At 31.7% G+C, this 12,324-nt stretch overlaps 1 protein-coding gene and 1 pseudogene across 1 annotated transcript; both read right to left on the reverse strand.

Annotated features, from left to right (window-relative positions):
* Nucleotides 1-2,857: 2,857 nt before the first annotated feature.
* Nucleotides 2,858-5,317, reverse strand: LOC145591773 (B3 domain-containing protein REM16-like). The gene is made up of 3 exons (XM_081648275.1): nt 4,768-5,317; nt 3,998-4,191; nt 2,858-3,202 (listed from the first exon to the last, which is right to left on the reverse strand). The coding sequence occupies exons 1-3, from the start codon at nt 5,315-5,317 to the stop codon at nt 2,858-2,860; spliced, it is 1,089 nt and encodes a 362-aa protein (XP_081504401.1).
* A 4,965-nt stretch (nt 5,318-10,282) lies between these two features.
* LOC145591774 (splicing factor Cactin pseudogene) lies at nt 10,283-12,054 on the reverse strand (annotated as a pseudogene).
* Nucleotides 12,055-12,324: the final 270 nt, after the last annotated feature.

Below are 12,324 nucleotides of genomic sequence, written 5' to 3' on the forward strand. Positions count from 1 at the left end.
TAAATATCAATTGGAGAGCAAAGACAAATAAAATTTGAAAAAAAGGTAACTCATGTTCTTGTGAGGGATCGAACTCAGAGACAATATTTCATCGGTGCAAATTTATGTTCATCGTTAGTAATCAAGATTGCAAGATAAACATCGACATTTGTAGGGTTTTTTTTTTTTTTTTTTTTTTTTTTTTTTTTTGTTAATAATAAGGGTCTGTTCGTATTTACTTAATTTCAGTTCAATTCAGTCCAGCTCCAATCAGTTCAGTTCACTTCAATTCAGTTCAGCTCCGATTAGTTCAGCTCCTAATTTCCCTCTCTCATAAAATATTCATTTCAGCTCAGTTCAGTTCAGCTCCAATCAATTCAGTTCAGTTCAGCTCGGTTCAGTAAATGTGAATAGGCCCTAAGTAGTGCTACGTCTCTTATATTTAGTTACCAAACATAACTGCTTGTGTTACTAAATAAATTAGTAAGTTAAAGTGTTTTATATTATCGGGATTTTTTTTGCCATTTTTGTCGACCTTTTATCTTTTTCAACCATTGTTGAGGTCATTGACTCTCCATTTTTTTTTACTAACGAATACGACTTTGATTACTTTTGTTACTTTAATAATTATTGAATTTCACCGTTAATGGCGCCCAACAAGCTATTAATGTACGAGGTTGTATGTTTGATTATTAATGTTTGATTGTTAATGTTTGAAGTTATGCATTGACACACCTTAAAATAGAAATTTCACCTCAATAATCAAACATACAAACTATTAATGTGGACAATTAAGTTATTAATGTATGAGGTAAACATACAAGCTATTATGCATTGTCAAAGCTATTAATGTACGAGGTTGTATGTTTGATTATATGTTTGAAGTTAAGCTTGTGAGGTAAACATTAATAACTTGATTATCCACATTAATAGCTCTTGTTGATTATCGAAAATTCAGAAACTTATTGAACTCAAAATTTCTTAATATTCTAAGGTAAACAACGATTATTACCATTGTTTACCATAAATCATTGTCCTTGTGAGATTTACCCATATGTTTTGATGTACATTTTGTCCTTGAATTAAGCTAGTTTGCTTTGCTTGCCGTAAAAAAAAAAAAAAAAAAAAAAAAAAAACCTCAAGTTGTTAATTTCCTAAATAAACTAATTACATCGTTCATTGTCTGATATTTTTATTAGTTAGTCTTAAGAGATGCTATGTCATCATTTAGACATTTAATCTTTGACATGACTAATGCACCGCAGGATTAACTGTCATTTTGATAAATCTGAAGTATAAACTATAAAGGGCTGATGTTATAATTGAAATATGAATATATATATATATATATATATATATATATATATATATATATATATATATATATATATATATATATATATTAAATTAATTACATTGGAAATGACAATTAATTTGAAATTCAAACCTTAGGTTAATTTGAAATTTTATTCAAATTTGAATGAATTATCAAAATTAGTGGATTTTGGGCCCCATTAAAACAACTAATAAAATGATTTCTTGTCATAATGTATGTGAGAGCCACATACATTCAATGTATGTGTAGCTTTTTCGGTAAGGGATAGCTCAAGTTAAAGCTTCTCTCGTTCTAGGGATCATAGGGATTGATTCTCATCATTGCTCTAGTGGCTCTCTAAACACAAAAAAAAATAAAAATAAATAAAAATAAATAAAAATAAAAATAAAAATTCATAACTTATGAGAATTTTGAATGACCAAGGGTGAGATAGTTAATTAACTTTCCATGTTTTGTAGGAAATCATAATTCGCAAGAATTTTCAATTCCTCAATTTTTACATTTTGTTGTTAACCAAACAACTACATCGTTTGTAAATTCCCATGTAAGGGCGGAGTCAGAATTTTTTTATTAGGAGGGCCAAACATAATATATGTATTATTATCTTGCGCACACATATAATATTGAAATTGTGAGGAGATAAATTAAATAAATAAAAAAAAAATGTTAGGAGCAAACTTTCAACCTAAGACCTCTAAAATATATCTAATTACTCTATTACCAACTGAACTATGACACGCTTAACATAAATTAAATAAAAACTAAAAAAAAAATTAGAAGCAACGTTAGATACATAACCAAAACCAAGGGAGAGGCCATGGCCCACGTCAGCCCCCCTTTGGTTCCGCCACTGTTCTCATGAATTTTCATTTCCCTCATTTTTAAAGGTAAATCAAACAAGCACTAATTAGTAATGACCCTCCTCAATTTTATTCTCTACTCTCTCGCGTCTCCAATCCTTGAAATTATCATGATTTAAATTGTTCTTCCGAATTTAACTCATACTATAAATCATAATTAAGGTTCATTACTTTTTTCGTACGTTCACTACCTTTGATCCCACTAAGTTTCACTCCCGTCAACTCTATCCAACCAAATTTTTTGTACAAAATAGTAAATACACCCCTAAGAGCAAACAAGGGGATAGAGAGAGCTGAGTAATGTGTTTTTGTGTAAAATGTCCATGCTTCCTTTATTCTATCTATAAGGATCATTACAAATAATCATTAAAAAAAAGTTCATTTAATCATTTTCCAAATCATAAAAACTCAATTTAATAGGATCAAATAACAGAGGTGTTGCTCCAAGTCTAAATATCATACATGCACAAACAAGATCAATACATTCAATAAAGTGCTGGTTTGCCTTAATTCCTGCTCAAATATTTTCTAGGGCAACTTCTAAGTTCTAAGCACCAAATTATACAAATTAAACCATCTAAATTAGTAGTAAAAGTTCAAACAAGCTTAGCTATCTAGCAACTACGGAGTACTTGTTTTTGTGATTCGATCTTCATTGTTATCATACTTGACTTCAATCAGCTTAAGCTCTGTAATTTGACCGTGTCAAGGGAACAATTTCATCAATGGCACGAAATATGTAGACGTTAAAGAAGGATAAGGGCCCTTTTTGAATCAGCTCGGACACACACGTATCGCGCTCCTCCAAATTATTGTCAAACACAAATTTCTGCCAGTTTGGATCGAGGTAGTGAAGAACGTTATCATGATACTTGTTCAATCTGTATCCAACAATCCAGCTTCGGTCTCCGACCTGCAGCTTCACGTCCTGAGGGCCATGGACCATATGCTCTATTGCCCATTTCTTTGGGATAGTCTGCTTACACATCCACTTATAGACATTGTGACGATTAATATCTTTAATTGTCTATTAGTAAAAATTATAATATTAAAGTAGATATTGTGACGAAGTTAATAATACATTATATAATAACATTTATTTATTTTAAGATGGCAAAGAAATTAAGTCAAACATGATGTATGAATAGTGTAAAAGTCAAATTGATGCATTAAAAAAAAAAAAGAGTAAATTATAGCATATCAAAACCGTGAAAATAATGTATATGAGAAACAAAGAATATTTGTCTTCACTGAGGTTAGTAACGCACTAATATACACTAAAACGTAGTGAAGTCCAACTCAACAATTTAGAACACTTTTTAACCTGTTTATCTAGTGGATAGATTACCAAACGGACAAATGTAGCATAGTCCTTCTAACATGGCTGAAGCCTTTCAACATTGGCAACTTGTTAATGAGTTTACGGGCATTAGCTTGTCTTAATAAGTAAACCTCTTCTTGTACAAAACCGCAGTCACATACAAAGATGCAAAAGGGTAGATTTATAGACCTTCTCCACACTAAGATATAGGTCACATAAACCGAACCAAGTAAATTTTGTATTATTAATTTTTCTTCGCCCTTTTTAGTTTAGGAAATCATCTAAGAATCTAAGATTCCCAGCATAAGAAACAAGACAAGATCAGATGTTGCACATCTGAACTATGATAAGAATTTTTGAGGTTGGGAAACTAGTAAAACTAACTAGAAGTTTGAGTTGCAACTACTTTTAAACAGAGTAATAAAACACTCGCAATTGCATAAACAAGAAATTGAAATAGAAAGATTGAAAGAACTAAAGGGTATAGAAAGGAAAACAAACCAGCCTAAATTTCCTGCAAACATGTGAAGGCAGCAAGGTTATCTGGAACATAGGCGGGCTTGGAATCTTGTTCTCCCTCTTAATATATCGTTCAGCCTTTTCCAAAGCTCTATTCTTTTCTTCTTCTGTAGGAGCCCTTCGATTAGACATGAAGCACAATTTGGTTTGGGAAGTTCTTTCTGCGCAGCAATATGCTGATGAATTCATAAGAGTTAGAAAAGAAAAAATTTCGTATGTCACCTATTTTCTTTCAAAGATATCAGCTTCAAAAGACAAATTATGCAGCAAATAATCAAGAACACACTGCCACAACCTTCATGATATTAATCACCCATCAAATAATCAACTCTTTTTTGTACCATCAGATCATGCATTTTGAGCATATATATTGCAGAATTCTCCATCTGCTGTTACTATTTTATTCTAGATAATCTTAAAAATTGTTTAACATAAAAATCATTCATGAGCAACGACTCAACAGCCCAACAAGAACACATATACTGAGCCATATGCAGATATAACAAGAAAATTCTAAAAACACCTTTACAAGAATTTACATGCTGAGATACAAAATCCACAGTTCCAACATTTCCCCCTCAACAATCGCGCTACATATTATATGAAATGCAAGTAGCACATACGTATCATGAAAATTAATGTGGCATTATCATAACTTACATATAAATAAACCTTCAAACTTTACCAGAACACATGCAATTTGAATCACATAGTACATAATTTCTTAAAGATGGTGTTACAAGACGTGTCACCTGTAGTAGAGTAATATAATCTTGCCCTGGTTTTCCGCCACCAAACATCAGGCTGGTACTCAGACTCAGTTTGATAATCTTCCTCACTTAAATCAAAAGTAGTAACAGCGTCATACTCAGACTCGTGGTCATGGTCATGATCTTGATCATTGTCATTATATGTTCCTTCATCGTCCTCATCAACCACAATGAGTTTTTGCAAACTACCAACAGCTGCAGTAGCAGGAGCAGCAGCAGCAGCAGGAGCAGGAGCAGCAACAGGAGTACTCGTACCCAAACCATTGTTGTCACCAGCCCTCTTGAAATGCAAAGAGCTTGTACAAGTAACATTCTGCGAGCTAGAAGAAGTATTACTTGCAAAGTGAGAGCCTTCTCTTTCACAACAATTCTCCCCGTTGAATACAGAGACTTTAAACGATGAATCTCCAGCATAATGGAACACCACAATGTCATTGACTTCTATTACATGATCACTAACAAACTTCTCCCATCCGTGAGAGAATTTCATCAAATCACTAACAAACTTCACTCTATCTCCATTTGTTTTCATTTGGTCCGATTAGAGTACACCATGTTGAGAGTTTTTCTTGGAAACATTCTATGAATTTTTGAGGAATTTTCTACCAAAACAAACAAAATTTTGTGATGAGTTGGGTAATTATATGAAAATTAATTTAAACAAAAATTTGTGATGAGTTGGGTAACAGTTTTTGAGGAATTTTCTATAAAGTTTTATATTTCCTCGTTTTTTTAAACTTGAACCCTTTAAAGTTTTACGTTTGCTAATTCACAATTAATTTAGTTATGTTCACTTGTGATAAGTTGAGTAATAATATTACAAGTTTAATACTTCATCGGTTCATTATAATTTAACCATTTGAAGTTTCAAGCTAGGCAACTAGCTAATGCACAATCAATATGCAAGTTTAAACATTGTTTCTATAATTACCTTTTACTTAAATCTATAAATTGTTGATATAAGATAGTTTGAAAGTACATTCCAAATCTAACAAATAAAATTCTCACGTGATTATATTTTTCTTTATGCACAAATGCAAATTACATGCTAGGAACTTTAGAGTAATTTTCTACCAAAAAAAAAAAAAAAAAACACACACACACACACTAGGCTAATAATAATGAGTTAAATAAAATGGTAAATAGCAAGAAAATTACCAGCTGTTGATGGAAATTGTAGGCCATGATCACAAGAAATTGGTGATTTGTTGAAGAAAAGTCACTCCAATAATGGTAATTTTCCTTACTTTTACACCATTGGCATTTATTTGCCATTTTTGCTAAACCTAAGCTTAGAGAAAGAGAAACAAAAGAGAGAGTTTTGGAACCAATAAGTACAGTAAAAATTAAAAGAGAGTGCATATCTTTTGGCAGAAGATCATGTAATATATGGTTGAATTCACTTGATACAAGTACATGTTAATCAATGAGGATATTGGAGACTGGTAAAAGTTACCTACTGCTAACCTCAACTGCTAAGGCATCGAGAGTTTCCCATTTAATGAAAGTAAAAGATTAATTGCTTTACCAGATTAAACCCCGTGCAATGTATGGTTGTTAAATAATTTCAGTAACAATAAATTTTACCAAAAATAATGGATATAAATATTATAAATAGACTTAGTAGTAAAAAGTATGAAATATTGTGAAAGAAATTAATTAAACATATAATAGTTATAATGGGCAATTTGATATTTAAGGACATTTATTTTAGATTTTATACAAACTAAAAGTCATAATTTAATTACAATATAAGTTTTTTTTAGTAAGTGGTTTTGGAGGGAAAACTTTTTATAATATTTTGCCAAGTGTTCTCTAAATTTCGCCTTTAGTATAATGTAATCGATTGATTGGCCTGTCATATTCACCAAATACATGAAAAAGGAAATACTTGTAGTATCTTTTTTTGTTTTATATCAAGAATTTACTCGTATGATGTTTTGTGCAAGTCTACAACGTACTCCGTAACTTTCTAAAAAAAAAAACATACTTTGTAAGTCACATACTGATACACGAGAGTATTTTATGGGTAGTTAGCTTAGATTCCAGTTCTCAGCACAACAATTGAGAGGAGAATGGAACCTTACCACCAAGAAATGATCTTTCTCCATTTTTTTTACTAACGAATACGACTTTGACTAATTTTGTTACTTTAATAATTATTGAATTTCACCGTTAATGGCGCCCAACAAGCTATTAATGTACGAAGTTGTATGTTTGATTATTAATGTTTGAAGTTATGCATTGACACAGCTTAAAATAGAAATTTCACCTCAATAATCAAACATACAAGCTATTAATGTGGACAATTAAGTTATTAATATACGAGGTAAACATACAAGCTATTATGCATTATCAAAGCTATTAATGTACGAGGTTGTATGTTTGATTATATGTTTGAAGTTAAGCTTGTGAGGTAAACATTAATAAATTGATTATCCACATTAATAGCTCTTGTTGATTATCGAAAATTCAGAAACTTATTTAACTCGAAATTTCTTAATATTCTGAGGTAAACAACGATTATTACCATTGTTCACCGTAAATCATTGTCCTTGTGAGATTTCTCCATATATTTTGATGGACATTTTGTCCTTGAATTAAGCTAGCTTGCTTTGCTTGCCGAAAAAAAAAAAAAAAAAAAAAAAAAAACCTTCAAGTTGTCAATTTCCTAAATAAACTAATTACATCGTTCATTGTCTGAAATTTTTATTAGTTAGTCTTAAGAGATGCTATGTCATCATTTAGACATTTAATCTTTGACATGACTAATGCACCGCCTGATTAGCTTTGTCATTTTGATAAATCTGAAGTATAAACTATAAAGGGCTGATGTTATAGTCTTAGGGCCTGTTCATATTACTGAACTGAGCTGAACTGAACTGAACTGAACTGATTGGAGCTGAACTGAACTGATTGGAACTGAACTGAACTGAATTGAGCTGAAATGAATATTTTATGTGAGAGGGAAATTAAGAGCTGAACTGAACTGAACTGAACTAATTGGAACTGAACTGAACTGATTGGAACTGAACTGAACTGAAATTAAGTAAATATGAACATGCCCTTAGTAATGCTATATATATATATATATATATATATATATATATATATATATATATATATATATATATATATATATATATATATATATAAAGTGTCAATGCTAGCTTTGTTTCTTAACTTAACAGAGGTCATATGTTAGGTAATATTGTTCAGTTCAAATCCATCACCTTTTTTATTTATTTATTTATTTATTTATTTTTTGAGGAATCCATCACTATTGGATAAGTATGAAAAACAAAGTTTAGATGAAGAAACTTACAAGCATGGCAATAGGTAGGATTGGCTTATGGCATGACACAACTTGGTCCATCATGTAAACAACATGGAGTGGAGTAGACATGACATGTTACATTCCATGTTGGTTCGTGGGTTGTATTTGGATCATATTTATTGAAAAGCACGACAAGACACGACATGATAAAATAAGTGAAATTTATTTTAGACATGTAACAATGATGACACATGGGCTTGAATTATGCCTAAATCGATCTTTCAAAATATTCGACACAACATGACATATGCAAATTCTTATGTGAACCTACCACCTAAAACACACCCCTATATAAATAAAACGGAGTAGAAACTTCTTCTTCCTGCCATCTTTAGTCCTTCTTCTTCCTACCATCCTTACTTCTTTTTTTCCTTTTTTTTTTGTTAATTTTTTGTTTCCTTCTATACAGAATCTTTCTCTCTCTTTTTTAATCTGATCTCTTTTATTTCTTTCTCGATTTAATTCATTCTTTTTTTTTTTCAAATTCTTATCTTCTCTCTCCTCTGTTCTTTTATTTTTTTTCCATTGATTTTCTGCATTTAACGTGATGGAATTGTCGATATTCCTGAAGTTATTATAAATCTATGGTGATCTATTAATTTATTTTTTGATTTTGAGATGAATTTGTGGATGAAATTATTGTTTTAATATCAATTGAATTTGTTGAAACTAATCTGATCGATTTCAATTCGTAATCCATTATAATTGATTAATTGATATTTTTTATTGTTCTCATTAATTTGATCAATTAATTTAGTAAAAAAATTTGAACATCGCAAATTTTGAACATTTAGTAAAAAAAAAATATGAACAAATGCAAATTTTGCATATTTAGTAAAAAAAAAAAATCTTAACTGACCAGCGAAAATTTTGAACATTTAGTAAAAATATTTGAGCAATCGAAATGTACCACGCTTATACTTATGAACATTTAGTAAAGAAAAATTTTGAACGATTGCAAATTTTGAACATTTAGTAAAAAAATCAGAACTGGACATTGAAAATTTTGAACATTTAGTAGAAATATCTAAACAATCGCAATGTACCACGTCTATACTTTTGAACATTGAGTAAAAAAATCTAAACGATTGCAAATTTTGAACATTTAGTAAAAAAATCGGAATTGAACATCGAAAATTTTGAATATTTAGTAAAAATATCTCAACAATCGCAATGTACCACGCCTATACTTTTGAACATTTAATAAAAAAATTTGAACGATTGCAAATTTTGAACATTTAGTAAAAAAATCCGAACATCTCAAATTTTGAACATTTAGTAAAAATATACGAACAATCGCAATGTACCACGCTTTTACTTTTGAACAAATTTTTTAAAAAAATCTGAATAATTGCAAATTTTGAACATTTAGTAAAAAAAATCCGAGCATCGCAAATTTTAAACATTTAGTAAAAATATCTGAACAATCACAATGTACCACGCCTTGAAATCGATCGGATTAGCTTCAACAATCCATCTTCATTACTACTTGTAGAATAATTTATCGATTTCGTAAAAAATTTAAGAATTTTGCATAATTTGTGTACATTATACAAAATTTAAACGAATTTAAGTACAGAGTATTGTTTATACAAATTACCTTTTTTTCGGAGAATCTTGTTGAGTATGAACTTCCATGGTTGATTTTAGGTTTTTTAGTGAGAGAAAAAAAAATAAAGAGAAATGATAAGAGAGATTATGCGTGTGCAAATTGAGAAATAAGGTGAAATGTTGCAGTTGAGGTGAAATGTAGCAGTTTTTTTGGATAAATTATGTACGTGGGCTAGTAACTAGTTTGGACCAGGGTCCATAGTAGACTAATTGACATGACATATATCTAACAAGTTAAGCCTAACCAACCCTTAAACATGAATGCTCAATACGAGGCATGACTACGACTCATATACAACTTTACCCACTAAATCAGTAACGAAAAAAGCTACACATACATTGAATGTATGTGGCTCCCACATACATTATGACATGAAATCATTTTATTGGTTGTTGTAATGGGGCCCAAAATCCACTAATTTTGATAATTCGTTCAAATTTGAATGAAATTTCAAATTAACCTAAGGTTTGAATTTCAAATTAATTGTCATTTCCAATGTAATTAATTTAATATATATGAGTCAGCAAAAGCTAAGGGTTGGGTTGATTTCAGCAAAAGTACCATCCGAAATCTGAGACAAATATGGCAACAGGCTTATAAAATTGGCCATCTAAGTTGGTATGTTCAACAGCTTCCATAATACATCGAAAGAGCTCCTACATTGAGCACAAGCAATCAATAGGAATATAGAATCCCCAGCTACTTGGGAGAACAGTACAAGGACTACAATACGAGAGTAATTGAACAGCACGGGAAATAATTATTTACGTAGTACAGCAGACCATTGCAAGCAATGATCCAGCAGCTAACAGACATCTATCTTCAGCAAGGAGCATAGAGAATGTTAGCAGATGGATTAACACATTGACAGAGAGCTAATATTTGTTCTCTAAAACAACGATCATCAGATACATTTGATAAATATAACGCATGAATTCAAGTATGTACTAATTTGTGCCTGCACATATTTATTTCATTAAGGTAAAAATAAATAGTCATTAATCAAAGTATCAATTCTTTTATTTAATTAATAAAAGCAATGTCTACACATATAATATCACCGTCGATAATGAAACCTCTTAAAGTTGAAAAAAACACACAGTAACCCCTTTTCAAAGGTACATCGATAGCCCTTTTTAGGCGAATACTCCCATTCCATATTAGGAATTCGAAACGCTATATCTTGGTAAGGAGGACCGGCTTGGGATCGTAATACACATGTTTCAGTGCTATCTCCGTCTCTCTGAATTGAGCACGTAGGAGCCTTAGTTTTGTCAACAAGATGGGGGTAGAAGATATTAAACTTGTACCCTAGGACAATCTTAGGAGGAGGGTTATCTCGGTCATAATGTGTCCTATTATACATGTTCCATGAGTAACCAGTATGAACCTTGACCGTGTACTTAGGCTTTCTTGGAGCATTGGAATCAACTACAATGCCGCCTTCATCCAACAAAACACTGTCTTCATCAGGATTGATTATTGCTTCGTCGAAAGAGCCCTCCAACTCTGGTGTACTCGTGGTTTCTTGAGAGAAGTCTTTCGAGTTTTCGTGTTGGTAGTCCTTAAGAAACATCTTAGCCTTGTAAAGGCGAATCAGTCTAAGCACCGCCTCCCAATACTCAACCACCTTGGCCTTCCCAGAACGCATCTCTGACTCGATCTGTGATTGTAGTGCAACCAGCTCTTTGTAAGTACTAGTCCCTTGCAAGAAGTCCCTCACATCCGTTTCGACACTCGGATGCACACCACCAACAACACATAAGTCGTCATCCTTTCTCCTAGCCTCTTCACGCATCTCCCACTCACAAATCACCAATATCGCCTCCCAAAACTCCCCCTTAACATGATGGTTAAGAAGCTCTTGAATATCATAATAAAGCTCTTCAAGTTGTCCAAGAGATAACCCTTTGAAAAGTTGATCATAATCATCCACATTAAACTCATGATGATATACTAAGGTGAGGATGTCAATAGGCTTGGCAGCACCTCGACGAAAGCGAATCCTGGACCTAACAAGACTCTGATCAACAACAAACGCGTCCTCTTTCTTGACACTCAAGTCATAGTCAAGATGAGCCACAGCCTTAGCTCGTTCTCTTTGTAACAACAACAACTCCTCGTGTTGCCCTGCCCTCTCTGCTCTCCTCTTCTTTACCTTCTCTAGCTCGGCCAGACACTCCCTTTGCCTCTTCTTTTCGGCCTTAACATCGAATGCCGCCGTAACTCCAACACGAGACACATCTCTCTCAATTTTTTTCCACCATAAAAACTTATCATTACTACTCTTCTTCAGCTTCTTCTTCGCCACTCTCATCATATTTTGATTGATTTTTTTTTTTAATATTTTTTTTATGACTTTGTTTAATCTTATAATTTATTTGTTACTTTATCTCAATATATAGAATTATGAAACCGACCTAATATGTATATGATACTGTAATAGAATCCACAATCCTAATAAACAGCTAAACTGATAGATATTATATTAGGCAAGATAATATTTGTGGTAGATTCTGGATATATTTTGTATCCTTAAATTTGTTGTAGATTTTGGATATAATATCTCTAATAAGGAATCCAATTGCAA

The sequence above is a fragment of the Chenopodium album genome, chromosome 18, assembly GCF_948465745.1.
Source record: "Chenopodium album chromosome 18, dcCheAlbu1.1, whole genome shotgun sequence".
In the NCBI taxonomy this organism is placed as follows: Eukaryota; Viridiplantae; Streptophyta; class Magnoliopsida; order Caryophyllales; family Amaranthaceae; genus Chenopodium; species Chenopodium album.